Source organism: Bos grunniens, chromosome 16, assembly GCF_055505025.1.
Source record: "Bos grunniens cultivar Pamir isolate PY7600 chromosome 16, Bosgru_T2T1.0, whole genome shotgun sequence".
Taxonomy (NCBI): Eukaryota; Metazoa; Chordata; class Mammalia; order Artiodactyla; family Bovidae; genus Bos; species Bos grunniens.
This window is the reverse complement of record NC_141180.1, coordinates 24,450,961-24,468,725: the sequence shown is the minus strand read 5'-3', so window position 1 is coordinate 24,468,725 and position 17,765 is coordinate 24,450,961. Positions and strand designations below refer to the sequence as shown.

Sequence of the window (17,765 nt, the reverse complement as noted above, 5' to 3'; positions counted from 1 at the left end):
GTTTTTCCAGTGGTCATGTATGGATGTGAGAGTTGGACTGTGAAGAAGGCTGAGCGCCAAAGAATTGATGCCTTTGAACTGTGGTATTGGAGAAGACTCTTGAGAGTCCCTTGGACTGCAAGGAGATCCAACCAGTCCATTCTGAAGGAGATCAGCCCTGGGATTTCTTTGGAAGGAATGATGCTAAAGCTGAAACTCCAGTACTTTGGCCACCTCATGTGAAGAGTTGACTCATTGGAAAAGACTCTGATGCTGGGAGGGATTGGGGGCAGGAGGAGAAGAGGATGCCAGAGGATGAGATGGCTGCATGGCATCACTGACTCGATGGACGTGAGTCTGAGTGAACTCCACGAGTTGGTGATGGACAGGGAGGCCTGGCGTGCTGTGATTCATGGGGTCTCGAAGAGTCGGACACGACTGAGCGACTGATCTGATCTGAGGATATTATTATCATAGGCTGAGATTAAAAATCATCAAAGACCATGTTTATTACCCCCTCCCAACCTTACCTTGTGTAGTTGATTTTTTTGCACCCATGGGAAGGGATTTGCATTCATTTCTACTGCATTTTTCCTTGTTGACTGAGTGTGGGGCTACCATTTCAGTTTACTAAAATATATCTGAATTTGGATTCTAATGATCACAGTTTTGTTTGAAACATAAATTTCATATTCATATCTTTTCTATATTCATTCAAGCTGTTGATAAAACTGTTCATTAGATCAAGGCCAAGCCTCTTATTGTGTCTTGAGAATACTTCTGAGTCATTCAGCATTTAATAGAGTTTACTGGGCACTTCTCCAAACAATGGCAGGGCTGAAGTTTCCATTTTTTGTGGTCTAATGACATAGAAAAGCATGCAAACAAGTTAAAATATAAACTAGGCTTTTGAAAGAGCTCATATAATGGCTCTATCTTTTTAATATCCTCCTTTACCACATGGTGCCAACAGTTAGTGCTCCAGCCACATCTATGGCAGTTCCTGAGACTCTCCAAGCTTTCTCTCTAAATGCACCACAGGCTGCTCTTTTTCTTGGAATTCACGTCTTTCCCCTATTCTCTTTTTCTTTTTCTCTTTTTCTCAGATCTAAGATCTGCCTTCTTTCTTCCCCTCCACACCCTCACTCCAAATCATAGTGGCCCATCAGGTGTGGCAGACTGGTGTTTTGTATTTGCTCACATCATGTATTTGCCCACATACTTGTCTGCATCTTTACTAGAAGCGAATTCTTCAAAGATAAGAACTCGTGTTTTGCTTTGAATCATTGTAGTCTCAGAGAGTGCATGGCACTTTGGAGGAAAAGCAAAAGTAGCTGTTGAATGAATGGAAATTGCTAGGTGGAACTCTGTGCTTCATATCCGTGAGCAGGTGCACCTGACTGCCTTAAGGGAATAATGAGAGCTTTGATCTAGGAGATTGTGTTGGAACTGAGACTTAAAGGATGAGTTTAGTAGGTAGATAAGTGGGGAAAGAGTTTCCTGGTACAGGAAAGAACATGTGCAAGTGCATGTTGGCTTGAGAAGGCAGGTGAGAATTTAGAAATGCAGGGTCATAATGTGTAGGGAGGGGTGGTAGGGTTGACGTGGCTTGCGCATGCACATAGCAGGGTTAGGATGTATCCACAGTAATGATGTTCATTCTCTGGGGAGGGTCAGTCATTCAGTCAGCTATGTAACTCCAAATGTGATCCATCATGCAGTTTTCCATCTAAATGGGAGGTGGGCCTTCTAATGCCTTGCTGAGATACTGATGTGCTAGCAGATTTTCTAGTGAAAAAAGGGGGGGGCAAAAAGTGGTTTGGGCAAAACTCATACTTTGTGAACCTGTGCTGGTATGTAGTAATCATTAATTCCTTTCCAATTTATTTAATAGTCTGTTTTGGTTTCTTTCCCAAGCTTTGACAATCAGTTTACTTTGCAGCTTACAGAATTAACTTAATCTGTCATTTTTGAAAATCAAGACATCTGCCTGCCTTCTGTCTTCTGGTATCTTTGTTCTCTGGATTTCTGCCTATAACCCACAATGTTCTGTGAGCACATGTATAATTTAGGCAGATAAATAATTTCCTAGGCCTAGACACTTGAACTACTCAAAAGCATTCTGCTTTGGGCTTCTCTATTCAACTTCAAATAGCATTAAGGTGAGTAAGTATGGCAAAGAAGACATTAAAACTCAAGATCTCATGTTGGCTCAACCTTTGGGGTTAGATATCGGTAGAGAAGATCAAAGCGACAGAAGAATTTAGTAGTTCTGAATCCTCTGTCACCTGTTATCATGGATGGTCCTTTAGTGTTTTCCTCACTTCGTAAAATATCTAGAAAAGTCAGCTTTCTTGCCCATAGCATTCTGGGGCAAGTTCTGAGTTTTGTCTTTCAAGTGCTACTTCTGTTTCTGTATTGGTTACATGCCCTTTTTGTACTTTTTAGATTTAACTTTCTCAACTCCCATAGTTGATACAGTTCACAGAGTTTGGGGGCTATCTTGAGGGCTTTATGGTGAAATTAAAGCGGGGAAATTTCTAATTTTCTTTCAGATTAAAAAGATTTTTTAAAAAAAATTTTCATACTGGTCTTCAGCCCCAATCCCCACCATTCCCACCTGCCTAATGCAGTGACCTGCAGACACCCACCTGCAAAGTGGGTGAGAACAATGACATAGTTCTCTACTTCGCTCATGGGCGCCTTCCACTGCAGCAGGGCTTCGGTTGGGGTGATGTTGGTAGCAGTCAGGTCTGCAGGATTGTCCATGGCTGAAACAACATGGGAAAATACCAGGGAGAGGTAAGAGGAACTGCAGGATGGAAGAGGAGAGAACTGTCTCCTGTGGTTTCACCTAGAATGCATGTCTGCTGCTGTGTGACACAAAATAATGGAGTGAGTGAAGACCTCTTTTCTTTCTCCCCTTCTGATTCCATCAGCCCCTTCCTCTTCTCCCATTTCTCCTTCCTCTCAAGCACCCAGCACTCCCTTAATTACTCTCAGATCTTTTAAAAAATCGATTCATTAACTTCTTCTGTGCAGAGCAGTCGGGTGTTATGGGGGAGTCCAAGGTATGACTCTTGTGCTTTAGACATTTAAACCTAGATAGAGAAACTTAAGAACATATCAAAACTGTTATATTTTTGTAGCTGATGAGCTAATATGCTTCCCAGGCTCTTTTTACTTGCATAAATGTTGATAGAAGGGGCATGCCATGTGAAACAGTCTCTGTTGAAGAACTGCAGGAAGTGTGGTGGGAGTTCCCTGAAGTCAGGGAGTAACCCCAGCACCTAGAACTTAGACATTGCTCAGTAAATACTTGTGGAATGAGGAATGGGACTCAAGTTGGCTTTAAAGTCATATCTGCTCATTGAATGCTTGCTTTGCTACTCACAAGGCTGACTCTGTACTGAGTCCTGGGCTCTTTTTTGGCATAGAGAGTCAAGGGACTTGGTCCAGGCTTAAAGCCAGGAGTGCCTGTTGAGGAACAGAGTTTGTTCATCATAGCACCATATTCTTATTCTCTCTCACACATGTGATTTAGTTGCTTCAGTTGTGTCTGACTCTTTGCGAAACTATGGACTGTAGCCCACCAGACTCCTCTGTCCATGGGATTCTCCAGGCAAGAATACTGGAGTGGGTGGTCATTTCCTTCTCCAAGGGACCTTTCCAACCCAGGGATCAAAGCCTCATCTCTTAAACTGCAGGTGGATTCTTTACTGCTCCTGTTCCCTGCCTCATTTCCTTACTGTACCTCTCTTTCATAAAGTTGGGATTTATCTTAGAAATGCAGGTTATTACAGTAGTTTAGGTATCAGCTCAACCTATGTGTCATGTAATTTAATTTTGGGGACCCAGATATGCTATTGATCTCTCCCTCTTCTCTAACTGAAGGCTCTTATTGCTTGTCTATGTCCTTTATTTCAAAGAAACAACCATTTACAATTTTAACATCTGAATTGTGTCTATAATCTATGCCTTGAACAAGGTCTTCAAATGCAACCTTCCAAAAAGAAATAAAGAAGAAAAATCTTAAGAGACTACATTTAGCTTGACCTCTCTGAGACCTACCAGGAGACCTTGAGGAGTAATCAGTCAAAAGTTATAAAATCATAGACCCCACACTAAAGCAACAGCAACAGCAAAAGAACAAAATAAAACATTTCTGTGAGTAATCTAGTTGTTGGGAGTTGCTGAAATAGCTCTGCCTGAACTTGAAGAAAGAAAGCTGGGTCGGTGCATTACTGAATATATGCTTTAGAGATACTTGCTTATGACCAATGGAGAAGGAAATGGCAACCCACTCCAGTACTCTTGCCTGGAGAATCCCATGGATGGAGGAGCCTGGTAGGCTGCAGTCCACGGGGTTGCAAGGTGTCAGACAAAACTGAGCAACTTCACTTTCACTTTTCACTTTCATGCATTGGAGAAGGAAATGGCAAACCACTCCTGCCTGGAGAATCCCAGGGATGGGGGAGCCTGGTGGGCTGCCGTCTAAAAGGGGTCGCACAGAGTTGGATACGACTGAAGCAACTTAGCAGCAGCAGCTTATGACCAAGAACCCAAGGAGTGAGTTTTTGACCTAAGTTGTTCTCTTATACTTTTGGGTTTGGAGGCTCGTGAAGTCCATTTTATTGTCCTCACTGAGAAAAACCCTAATTTCTTTAATGTGAATTTCTAAGACTTAGAGAAATGGACGAGGAGGGCTTCTTTATACTCACTGGGCATCCCTTCAGGTCAACATGTGTTGATACTTTAATGGTCATAGACATCTTGATAGGAAGGGTAAGATTGAACCAAAAACATGGCTGTGCTATATGTAGTCACAGGCATGGAAGGACAGTAGGGAAGATGGGAACATCCTGTGATGTCCTCAGGCGAATAATTTTTTGAGTTTCTGAAGGAATATTTCTTTGGCCATGGCCTTAGAGATGCTCCTTCTGGGCTGGTGAGCGAATCTACAAGAGCAGTGAGGAATTCCAAGTTGCTCTCATTCATGAAGTACCGTTCATTCCCTGAGGGAAGTAAACAGCCTCAGGAAATCCAGGTGTTCTCTTAATGAGGCAAGCTGGATGTCTTCTTATGTGCTGGGTCAGTGCACTCCTGAATATATGCTTCAATATACAGGAACTATATTGTCACTGATAGTTGCGTCTGGGGTTGGAACCAAAAGCTTTCACTGTTCCCTCTCATGTTTTCTGTGGAAAACCTGTCTAGTTCTACATGATGAGCTGGCTGAGGAGTCGGAAAAGAAGAGCAGGTAGGGTCTGTCAGAGCCCTGTTCTCAAGCCCATCATTTTTTCCAGAGAAAAGCACCTCCTTCCTCCTCCCTGGATGATAAAGCAAAAGCAAATGTAGTTACTTGGTGGTTCTGGTCATGTAGAATGAGGGGTTTCATGATTCTAAGGGTCGTTACTGGAATAACAGACCCCTTTTGTTTTTTCTCTAAGGTAAAGTTTCCCTGTCAGAGTCTTTTAAAAAATTAGATGGGATGAATCACATGTCTGTTCTGGAATTCACTTCTGTCATGAGTCTTTGGAGGGTTACTTTTCATATTGGAAATGCCATGAAAATGTCTGACCTAAACCAGTAAGACTCTTAGAGGGTGACTCTCTAAACTCCTAGTGTTACAGAGGAGCTCCAAGGGAGGAACTTTGCAAACTGCTTCAAATTGTGAGTCCAAGGAACAACCTGGAGGGCAACCTCCCATCCCCAACCCAGAACCAGTGTCCTCTGAGTTAGCCAGGATAACTTCTGTTGGTCCCAGGTCCTCAGCTGGGGTCCCACCTTGTCCCCCCATGGGGAGGCATGCCCACCTGTGTGCACAAGAGTGCAGATCCGCTCACTCTCCTCCCTGCCCCGCACACTGTTGAGGCTGATTTCATATTCTGTAGCTGGGTACAGCTTGGTGATGGTGAATTCTGTCACCGTGTTGGGCACCACTGAGCTGTCCAGTCGTCCCACTAAGGAAGAGCAGAAGCCACAGGTCAAGTTCCATGGATCTCACATCAATGCAGCTCATGATACAGGATCTCCCAATGGCACCTTGTCATGCAGCCTCGATAGATGAGCACAAGGGTCAGCACCCAGTTGGGAGAGAGGGGCTGGGAATGTTGGACTTTGAAGATACCTTGCATGCTGATCCCACTCCCATACTGTATAGGATCCCAGGAACAAAGTGGGGGGGGGGGACTATTTATTAGGTGGTTTTCTAACAAGCTGGTCTTCAAGTAGTATAGAAAGCATGGCTGCAGACCAGTCCATGCAGCCCAGAGATCCGGTAGTCTGGAAAATTATGCCCCCAGCTCACTGGAAGTAAGCGTACCCTCTACTTCCTTAATAATTCCACATGCAGCAGCAAGAGCTGGCAGGATGCAAGTGAGGTCTGGCCCTGTTTCTTCTGACTCATAACTTGGATGGAGCAGCAGTAACAGGACCACCATCACTGTAGTTTCCTCCATATGACTCTGTGGTATCTTCAGGCATTCCCCAGGGGTTTTAGTCTTGGACTTTAATTCTCTCAGTCATGTCCAACTCTTTGCAACTTCCCTGGTGGCTAAGACGGTAAAGCGTCTGCCTGCAATGTGGGAGACGTGGGTTTGATCCCTGGGTCGGGAAGATCCCTGGAGAAGGAAATGGCAACCCACTCCAGTATCCTTGCCTGGAGAATCCCATGGACGGAGGAGCCTGGTAGGCTACATACAGTCCACAGGGGTCGCAAAGAGTAAGACACGACTGAGCTACTTCACTTTCACTTTAATTCTCTCAGAAAAGTGCACGTGACCTTGGCTCTTGGCAGATTCTTTTAGAGTTCTTTGTTTCTCACTATACTGTCTGGATAGTGGTGACTGATTATCATGGTTCACTCTACCTGTAAAGGGCCTGCTTCCTGTGTGAATATAATCAAGCCTTTTGTGGGAGGAGCTGGTATGTTCTGGGTTCCTTGGCTACTCCTCATTACCCACTCATTCTGATGCAGCGTGCTACAGAGAGGAGGAAATTACAGGCAGGGGGGTGATATCCCCTGGGATATGCTAGTTCTGCCATAATAGTCTTCATCCAGTTCCAAATTCTATTCATCTTTGAGAAATCAAGTAACTTTATTACCTTGTGTTGGCCGATAGGATACTCGGTAGTAATCAAAAGATGCAACAGGAGGGCTCCAGGAGACCATAACTGAGTCCTTGGTCACATTGCTAATTGTGATGTCTTTGGGAGGATCAATTCCTACAAGGATCCAGGTGGTCATGGGGAAAAGACAGAAAGCATAATATGAGAAACAATTTCCTATTTTTGGTTTTATGTGGACCAAGAGCTATTGGTGTTCCAGAGGCAATCAAGACCTTACACTTTATACTAAGGAAACCTTAAAACCATGATCAGGCTGAAGTTTCACTTGAAACCTCATAGATATGGCCAGAGCCATGCACCTAGAGAGTATTTTAACAAAATGAAATCAAGCTGTCAAGGTCTATGCCTCTGTAGCGACTCTTACATATCTGAAGGCCAACGGGAAAATATCCTTCAAGTTTGTTGTTTTGTTTTGAACTAGGAGTAATGGTCATTTTCTTTGGGGCAGCTTCTTTTGAACAAACCCAACTCTTTCTCTCTCTCTCTCTTTTTTGTATCAACCACCTTTGGTCAATTTGGAAAAATTGCTATTGACTGTACAGGGATTTCAGAGTACAAGTCCAGAACAAATCCACTTTCCTAAACTGTTTTTTTATTTATACTGTATGCTCTATTTTTTTTTTTTTTTTAGTACTGGCAGGTTACAGGGCCAAAACCAGCTGAGTGTTTAATCCACTTCTTCATTTCTTGTAAGTATATAAGAAATCACCCAAACAGACGTCCTCACCCACATCACACTCATATTTGTGACTGTATGTAAGAAGGATGAGATGCAAGTGATTCAGTGCATCTCAGAGTAGCTGTGTTTTTCAGACAACATGCAGATCAACCTGATTCTCAGAGTACCAGGTCCCTATATGGTTGCATGCCAGTCTCATATGATTCTGGGGAAACATCATTCACAAATTGAACTGACTGGGCAGTCAAGAGATAGCTCTCCAGAAGAGGAACAGATGTCTCCTCACTGTAGAAGGGTCTCCTCTTGGACACTAGCTCTCTCCAGAGTTTTCTTCTAAGTTGATAGAAGGAGGACCTCTGGATCAATGCATTAAAGCCCTGGCCTCCTTAAGACATCAAGTCCATCCTATCTTCTAAGTGGAAGCTTCCTATCTTATACATTTTGTGCAGCCCTGGAAGAGGTGACTGTTTAAGAACAACTCATAGACCCTCTCTGGATAAACAAGGTGGTCCCCTACTCCTTGGGTGTTTCTCTTTGTAAATTTCATAAAGGTTACCATGGGAATCCCCATTATCACCTGCTGCCAAGTCCTCCAGCCCCACCTGTGGTGATGGAGCCCACGATGGGCTCAGAGGTCACTGTGCCATGGACTGCCACCAGATTCACAATGTACTCGGTAGCTGGCTGCAGGCCCATCAGGACAGCATGCCTCTTGGTGGCATCCAGGGAGACCTCCATCATTTCTTCCTCTTCATCCCGTGGGCTGTAGTTGAGAATGAGTCTGTCTGCCGGAGGGGATGGGTCACTCCAGGTGATGTTCACGCTGGAGGAGGTCACGTGAGAAAAGTGCAAATGGGAGATGGGGCGGAAGCCTGAAAACAGAGGAAATGAATGGTTCTGGAATCCACATAAAGTGGTGGGACCACTGGGGTAAAGGAGATATCTGACCAAAGAGGTCTGCTTTCCCTGCTAGTAAGGACTTACACCTGCACTTGTTAACCACCACGCTGCTATCTCATCCACTCTCCTTTCTCCAAGCCAGATACTGTAAAATGAATGCCCTCAGCAGCATAAAAACAGCATCACCTCTGTGAATTATTCATAATACTGATGGAGGATTTAAAACTTATATCCTGGAAGGAATTGAACACGATCCCATGGATCCTCTGAATGCCCACTGACTTAGTGAAGGCAGAAAATGAACGGAATTAACTACTCTGACCAGCCTATAGGAAACCGGACATAATTTCAGGCATGCAGGTAGCCTTGTTCATCTCTCCCCTTCGCCTCCAGCCATTCTCTCTTAGGCTTCCCAGATGACTCAATGGTAAAGAGTCTGCCTGCCAATGCAGGAGACACACAGGAGATACAGGTTCAGTCCTTGGGTTGGAAAGATCCCCTGGGGTAGGAAATGGCAACCAACTCCAATATTTTTGCCTGTAAAATTTCATGAACAGAGGAGCCTGTTGGGCTACAATTCATGGGTTTGTAAAGAGTCAGACACAACTGAATGACTAAGCACACACATACACATTCTTTCTTGAGGTATTTATTAATTTCTTCTCTGTCTCTTCTTTCTCTACCTTTCTCTAGAATTCTTCCTTTCTCTAGAGGCAACGGGGTGTTGAAAGAGTGGGTGGCCTAGATGATCTTCTCATCCTAAGATCCACTGATCCCTGAACCCAGCTGAGATTTCTGCTACCCGGGTACCTGTGAAGGCATCCACAGTGGACTCCAGGCTCTGCTGCCGGCCCCTCTCAGCTGTGATTGAAATGATGTACTCTGCCCCGGGCTCTAGATCTGTCAGTGTATACGAGGTCCTGTCCTTGGGCACAGTGACTTCAGAGGCGATCCCAGAGGACGGGGTAAAGGTAATTCGGTAGTGGTCAATGGGGCCGCTGGCCTTGGTCCAGATGAGGGAGATGGAGGTTTCCGAGGAGGCTGTCACCATGAGGTCTCGAGGACTGTCGAGTTCTGTGGATCAAAATAACCAGCCTATTTTACGTAAGTTCCACACGAGGGCCAATATTTATTAGAATTAGGCCCCCAGTGGATTTCTAAGCTATCAGCAGGTCTGCTGACCATGAAGATTGGCTTGTCATTGCTGACACTAATCTCACACTTTGTTAAGCACCTTCCCTTTGAAAGATGTCCAGGGGCTTGGCATATAGATGAATAATCTGCAGGAAGGCATAAGTAACTCAAGACACTCACCTGTGGGACAAAGCTGGCTGCTGATTTTTAAGCTCTCCATTTTCTCCCAGCCATTCTCAGTAAGCCAACCAGGGCAAAACAGGTGTCACAAGCAAGTACAGATATGCTGCTCCTGGCAACCCTGACTACCTCTGTTCCTGGTGCCATTCTGACCGACCTGGCCACAGGTGTGTAGGCAATAAGATCTGAGGACTCCTGGGGATCCATGTCTTGAGGTTCTCTAGAGAGGTTGTCTATGCTCGACAACCTTGGGACAGGGATTGGTTCAGACCAGCCCAGCCCAGGCTGCTACCAGTTACTAAAGTGACTTTGGAATTTGCCTGGGATTTGAAACCAAAATTGTTGGATCCAGAATAGCAAGAATCTCAGTGGACTTCTCCTTTCTCCAAGCTCAAATGGATTGTTTCCAAGTCTAGACCTTCAGCCTGTGGCCTTTCTGAAGGTTCTGTCTTATGGGGTGAGAAGTATCACATTCTGCCTGCTGTGAGATGATTTAGAAGGAAATATGACTTGCTACAACACTGGCTTTTATGGGGTTTTACACCTCTGCTCTGCACAGCAGTGGGCAGCCCTTCAGACCATTGGGTGCCAAGTGTGCAGAGAGGGTGGGACTCCATCCTGCATGTCAGATGCCAGAGGGTAGGCACAGGGAATCAAAGAGCTACAGGTAGACGGTGTTCCTAGGCCAATAATCCTCACCCAGGGACCTGTTCGCTAGGGGGAATTGCCATCTGACCAGTCCTCGATGGCCCTCAGGTCAGAGTGTCCTGGTCTCTTTCCACACCAGTCTTCCTACTCACCAGTCCTGGCATTCATGGTGGCTGGTACGCTTTGCTGTGAGTTCATGATGGCGGATATTCCAATTCCATACTCAGTGCCAGGCACCAGATCTGTTGGTAGATGCAGAAACAAATGTTATCCCACATATGTCAGGGATGGGGAAGGCTGAATTGGGATGGGGTGGAGCAAATGACCTTAAGATCCTGTTCAGATCTCGTGTTTAATTCCCCCCTAATTTTATCCATTTGCATTGCATGTGCGCACAGTCATGTCTGACTCCTTGTGACCCCATGGACTTAGCTTGCCAGGATCCTCTGTCCATGCAATTTTCTGGGCAAGGATACTGGAGTGGGTTACCATTTCCTCATTTTACCTATTAGGAAATCCTAATTTCACCACATAGGAAATCCACACCAAGTCAAGAGGATGAACTGGTCAGTGTAGAGCTTCCTTTTTGCTGCCGGTCTCCTTGGGAGGGCAGTGGTACTATCCTGGTCAGTGACATTCAGAACTGTGCTCTGCTGTGGAAGTCTTCTTGAGGCACTTAGAGTCTCAGGTTGGCTACAACTGGTGAGATTTCTTGCTTACACTGCATTGGGGAAGTGTGTAATTGAGGACCGTATGGACATAAGCCTGTAAAGCATTTGTTGAACGTTGTGGATGAAGAACAAGCTGCACCTATTATAGACAGGGACTGAGGCCGTATGGATGTCATATGTCTGCATCCTTTTTGGGGAGCAACTGTAGATGCACTGTCTCACTGAGCTCAAGGCTGTAGGGTCTTTAATGTAAGGGGATGTAGTGCCCTGTAGTAGCTACCAAGGGCACTTCAATGTGAGGATGACTTCTGGGGGACCCTAGGGAGCTGGAGAAAATGGAAAAAAACTTCCCAACCGTCAAGGGAAATTCTTTAGGGTTCAATACAAAGGATCACTGGGGATCTCCTAGAATATCTAGAATTATCTGGGGTGTCTCCCTATCCTCTTACCCACATTCATTTTCAGTTCAACCAGTTTGACAGATATATTAATTTCCTATTTATGATGCAGCAAATTACCACAGTCTAGTGGTTCAAAACAGTACATCTATTATTTTACAGTTCAGGAGTTTGGCAGGGCAGTATTCTTTCTGGAGACTCTAGGAAAGAATTTATTTCTTTACCATTTCTAGCTTCTACAGGTCGCCGGCATCCCTTGGCTTGTGGTCTCATAATCCATCTTGAAAGTCAGAGGTATAACATTTTTTCAAATCTGTTTTTTTCTCTGAGCTCTTCTTCCATGATTCCATCTTCTACTCTGATGTCTCTGAATCCTTTTAAAAAGGATCCTTGAGATTACACTGGTCTTGATTAGCATGGGATAGTCTTCCCATCTTAAGATTCGTAACCTAATTACATCTATAACTCCCTTTTGTCAGTGTAAGATGATATAGTCACACATTCCAGGGATTACAATGCAGACATCTTTGGGGGTCTTTATTCTAGCACCAAACTAGCATCAAACTCACCCTCATTAATTAAGACTGAAATTGTAAAAAAAAATACAACAAGATCAAATCATCACCTGTGGGTCCCTTGTTGTCAGTCTGAATCCTTTTGGGTATCTCTTTGTGTAGGCTCAACTAGAACCCAGATTGATGATCATGCTGTTCTACATTTATATAATAACACTTGTTCTTTTCAAACTACCTGTTTTTTGAAAAAAAAATTTTTTATAGGAATACAGCTGCTTTACAGTGTTGTGTTAGTTTCTGTGTACAGCAAAGTGAATCAGCTATACATATACATGTACATATATTCCATCTTTTTTGTATTTCCTTCCCATTTAGGTTCCTCAGTGCTCTGGTGATCTGACTGTGTTTTGACCTTTACCACAACCTTACGAGGAATGTGAGATGGGGAGTCTTTTCCCCATCTGCATTAGTTTCCCTCATGACCTAGTCATCTCCCAAAGGCTCCATCTCCTAATATCATCATGCTGGAATGAGGATTACAATAGATGAATTTTGGGGGGACACAAACATTTTGGGCTTCCCTGGTGGCTCAGTCAGTAAAGAATCCACCTGCAATGTGGGAGACCTGGGTGGCTGCCATGACAAAGGATCACAAACTTGGTGGCTTAAAACAACAGAAATGTATTCTCTCCCAGTTCTGGTGTCTAGAGAGCCAAAATCAAGGTGTGGGTAGACCCATGCTCCTTCCAAAGGCTTTAAACAGGGAGTATTCTTGGCTCTTCCTAACTTCCAGTAGCTGCTGGGAATGCTTGGTGGTATGCCTTGGCTTCCAGCTGCAGCACTCCAGTCTCCATCTCTGTTGGCCCATGGTGTCTTCGTCTGCTTAGGCTGCAATGGGCTGGTGACTCAAACAACAAACATGTGTTTCTCACAGTTATGGAGGCTAAGAAGTTCAAGATCAAGGCACCAGCAGATTTGATGTCTGGTGAGCTCCTGCTTCTTGGTTCATAGACCATCTTCTCACTGTGTTCTCATACAGCAAAAAACCAAGAAAACTCTCTGAGGTCTCTTTTACGAGATCACTAGTCCCATTCGTGAGGACTCTACCCTCATGAACTAGTCATCTCTCAAAGGCTCCTTCTTCTAATACCATCACACTGGAATGTGGCGGGGACACAAACATTTCAGACTTCCCTGGTGGCTCAGGTGGTAAAGAATCTGTCTGTAATGTGGGAGACCTGGGGTCAGTCCCTGGGTCGGGAAGATCCTCTGGAGGAGGCCATGGCAACCCACTTCAGTCTTCTTGCCTGGAGAATCCCATGGTCAGAGGAGCCTGGCGGGCTACAGTCCAAAGGGTCACAAAAGAGTCGGACATGACTGAGCGACTAAGCGCACACACAAGCCAAAGAGTAAGTCTGCGACCAGCTGGAGATGACCCTTGGCTTCTGGCCTCAGGGGTCAGGGCTTTTAGGACTGAATGCCTTACTCTTCCCTTCAGTTCCTCCCCTCCCCAGAGCAGTTGTGACCTCCCAGGAGCCTTGAAGGAAGAGGGACGATTTTGACAGGAAATGCATCGAGCAACCCTTCCTTAACAAGGGCTTGGTTTCAGGAAGGTGAATGATGTGTGGGAGCCAGAGGGTTCTGCACTGCCTCCTCAGTGTCATTTTAGTACAGCCTGTGCAGTGAGCCCCTCCATGCCCGGGTAAGGCAGAACCTACCAGGCCTTACTGACCAGGCTCTCAGGTCAGAAAGTGTTAGAATCAGCCCCTTTCTTCCTCTTCTCAAACCCGCTCCAGTCAGTTCCTTACCTTTAGTTCTTTCTTTCTCTAAAGTGTCAACATTGGGACTTCCTTAGTGGTCCATTGGTTAAGAATTGCCTTCCAATGCAGGAGATGTGGGTTCGATCCCTGGTTGGGGAACTAAGATTCCACATGTCAATGGGGAACTAAGCCTGTGAGTCACAGCTACTGAGCCCACGCACTCCAGAGCCTGCGCACTGCCGACAGAAGATCCCACGTGAAGCAGCAGAGATCCTGCATGCTACAACTGAGACCTGGCTCAGTCAAACATAAAAAACAAACAAATACTAAAAAAAATAAAGTGTCAACACTGGTGGAGGTGAACTTTGAGGTCTGCTGGACATTAATATTTAGGTTCTGCCACTTTCTATTAGGTTGGTTCAAATGTAATTGTGGGGGTTTTGGACTGTAAATTTTAAATCACTGTAACTCATTTCAAACACATCTTGATTAATCAAAATAGGAACTATTACAATTAACACAGTTTTGCCAATGAGAAATAAGCTTGCTTATTCCTATAGTGTAAAAATCCATGCTTCGGGATTTAACAAACTCTTGGAAAGCATTTTCTGTCTCCTGGTGGTTGTAGAAGTGTTTTCCCTGAAAAAAGTTGTCCACATGCTTGAAGAAGTGGTAGATGGTTGGCGAGTAGTGACATGAATATGGTGGATGAGGCAAAACTTTGTAGCCCAATTCGTCCAACTTTTGAAGCGTTGGTTGTGTGGCCTGTGGTTGGGCATTGTTGTGGAGAAGAACTGGGCACTTTCTGTTGACCAGTGCCAGCTGCAGGCATTGTAGTTTTTGGTGCATCTCATTGATTTGCTGAGCATACTTCTCAGATGTAATGGTTTCCCTGGGATTCAGAATTGAATCCCACTGTAGTGGATCAGACGGGCAGTAGACTACCAAACAGTGGCCATGACCTTTCATTGGTGCTTTCAAGTTTTGCTCTGGGAAGTGCTTTAGAACTGCTTAGTCCAACCACTGAGCTGGTCATTGTCAGTTGTCATATAAAATCCACTTTTCATCACACATCACAATCCGATCAAGTAACGGTTTCTTGTTGCACAGAATAAGAGAAGATGACACTTCCAAATGACATTTTTTTTTTTTAACTTTTGGTCAGCTCACAAGGCATCCACTTATTGAACTTTTTCACCTTTTCAGTTTGTTTCAAATGTTGAACGACCATAAAATGGTCGATGTTGAGTTCTCCAGCAACTTCTCACATAGTTGTAAGAGGGTCAGCTTTGATGATTGCTCTCAATTGCTGTCAACTTCTGATGGCCAGCCACTATGCTCCTCATCTTCAAGGCTCTCATCTTTTTTGCAAAACTTCTTGAACCACCACTGCACTGTACGTTCATTAGCAGTTCCTGAGCCAAATGGGTTGTTGATTTGGAAGTTATCTCTGCTGCTTTACAACCCGTTTTGAACTCAAATAAGAAAATCACTCAAATTTGATTTTTGTCTAATATCACTTCCATAGTCTAAAATACATATAAAATACACAGCAAGTAATGTCATTAGCAAAAAACCTAAAGTGAGAAATATGCATTAAAATGATGTATAACATAACCACATTTATTTAAGAATGTATTCCAATATTGAATGGCAAAGTCCAACAGTGCAAAACCTCAATACTTTTGCGCCGACCAAACATACGTGTGTAACTCTGATTCCTTCATATCTTTGAGCTTTATTCTCTGTAAAATGGTAAGAGTAATAGTGTCTATCTCAGAGGGTCCTGGAGATTAAATGAGCCAATGTAGAGAAAGCACAGTACCTGGTGCATCGTAAGAGTAGCCCATAGCATTATTACCTGGCTCAGAGAACTATTCCAGAATTTGGAGTCATTTTTTGGTGTGCCCCAGACAGATACAGGTTGGTCCTCGGCACACCTGTTGTCAGTTTGCTGAAGCTTAGCCCACTGAGTCTGATGAAACCAGGGATTTAGGGAGTCCAGGTGTCAGCAAGGAGCTGGCCCCTGGCTGGGCTGGTACCTGTCACTGGATTGAGTTGGGCTATTGCAACACCCCCAGATCTGTTCAAAGCACATATTTATCTCCACCAGTATGTTCGCAAGTCCCAGGTACATACTTGGCTGGAGAAATTAGATTACCTTTGGGACATAAACTACTCTCAGACAACTGATTGAGACCTTCAATTGCCTATAATGAAGTAGAAATTTTCCGACGTAGATGAAGGGTGACAGATTGAGGAAGGAAGACAGAAATTATATGTTGCCAAACGGATCCAACATGTACCGTTTTCATCTGAGTTTCTTATTTATGAAGCTTAAATGAAATGTTCAATAATTTACAACGGAATCATCTTCTCCCAGAAAAGTGTAGAGTAGAATTTAAAGTGCTCTTTTTCCAAGCTTTCTGTCTAGGGGATGGGGAAATGGGACTCGCTTATAGGTTCCTGCCTGCTGCTTTTCTTTGATTTTCAGCAGCTTTCTTCCTGTGCTGCAAGTGAATTGTTGCTCTTTGCCAGCAGGTAAAATACACTTTCTGCTGGAAAAGGAAATGCATACCCAAGGCATAGCAGGTACACTTATATATCAGCACTTGGAAGACTCCTAGGGATTTCTCACTTTTTAAAGACCCCATTGCTGTCTATCAATGCTCCCTTTATCTTTCTGTCCAACTCCTGCAAGTAGTAGCATATGAATGGCTCTGCTCTCTTTTTAACACTAGCTCAGAAAATTCATCCCATGGGAAACCACCACTCTTCCATCTCTTATAGAACTTCATTGGTTCAACTCAGGGGATGACACTTCCCTCAACTCTTTCCCTGCATATCCATTCTTCTTTGAACACTCAAAGCACACAGTTCATGCACTCAGCAAACATGACTGATGGTCTCCTTTGTGCTGGGCACAGGGTTGTGTACTTGATACAAGGGTGAGCTGAATGGAATCACCCTTGTCCTTAAAGAGATACAAAGAAATCTGTACTGAAAAGGATATTCATTACTTATTGAGCACCCATATATACCTTGAATATATCACTGGAAGGACTGATGCCGAACCTGAAGCTCCAATACTTTGGTCACCTGATGCAAAGAGCTGACTCATTGGAAAAGACCCTGATGCTGGGAAAGGTTGAAGGAGAGAAGAAGGGGAAGACAGAGGATGAAATGGTTGGATGGCATCATGGACTCAACAGAGTTTAACTCAATGAGTTTAAGCAAACTCCAGGAGATAGTAAAGGACAGAGAAGCCTGGTGCACTGCAGTCCATGGGGTCTCAAAGAGTTGGATATGACTTAGTGACTGAATAACAAGAATATACCAAGTACTGAGCTGCAGGCACTGGGTAATCTACAAGAATAATAAAAAAGAAAGAGAGGGAATAAAGGAGGGATAAAAATCAAGAGAACTTTGAGTGCCTGGTAGCCAAGAGGTCCATTATTGATTGACTAGTTTCTTAGAGATTCATACACGATATCTTATTTTCCACTCTGCTGGGAGGGCATTACTTATGGGTAAACAGAGGACTGGAGAAGTCCATTTCTCAAACCAAGGTCACAATGGTAATACGCAATGAAACAGGGTTTGGAATCCAGGTTCATTGTTCTTTCTGATACATCACTGCATGGTCCCTAAGAGTCTTACAGGCTGGGAGAGGAAAATGGAGTAAGCAAATTGGAATTTGAAGGTGATTTGGTACCACTCCATGGGAAGCTAACTAAGAAAACAATTTCAGAGTGGGGATGAAATCAGCA

General features: G+C 44.2%; 1 protein-coding gene across 2 annotated transcripts in view; it reads right to left on the bottom strand.

Annotated features, from left to right (window-relative positions):
- The window catches only part of TNR (tenascin R), a 487,368-nt gene that overhangs the window by 36,826 nt on the left and 432,777 nt on the right, over nt 1–17,765 (bottom strand). For both annotated transcript variants that reach the window (XM_086342434.1, XM_086342435.1), the window contains 6 exons: nt 10,804–10,893; nt 9,500–9,763; nt 8,392–8,661; nt 7,087–7,206; nt 5,796–5,942; nt 2,631–2,750 (listed from right to left, as the gene is read on the bottom strand). In XM_086342434.1, coding sequence (XP_086198560.1) covers nt 2,631–2,750; nt 5,796–5,942; nt 7,087–7,206; nt 8,392–8,661; nt 9,500–9,763; nt 10,804–10,893 — 1,011 coding nt within the window. The remainder of the gene's footprint in view (nt 1–2,630; nt 2,751–5,795; nt 5,943–7,086; nt 7,207–8,391; nt 8,662–9,499; nt 9,764–10,803; nt 10,894–17,765) is intronic.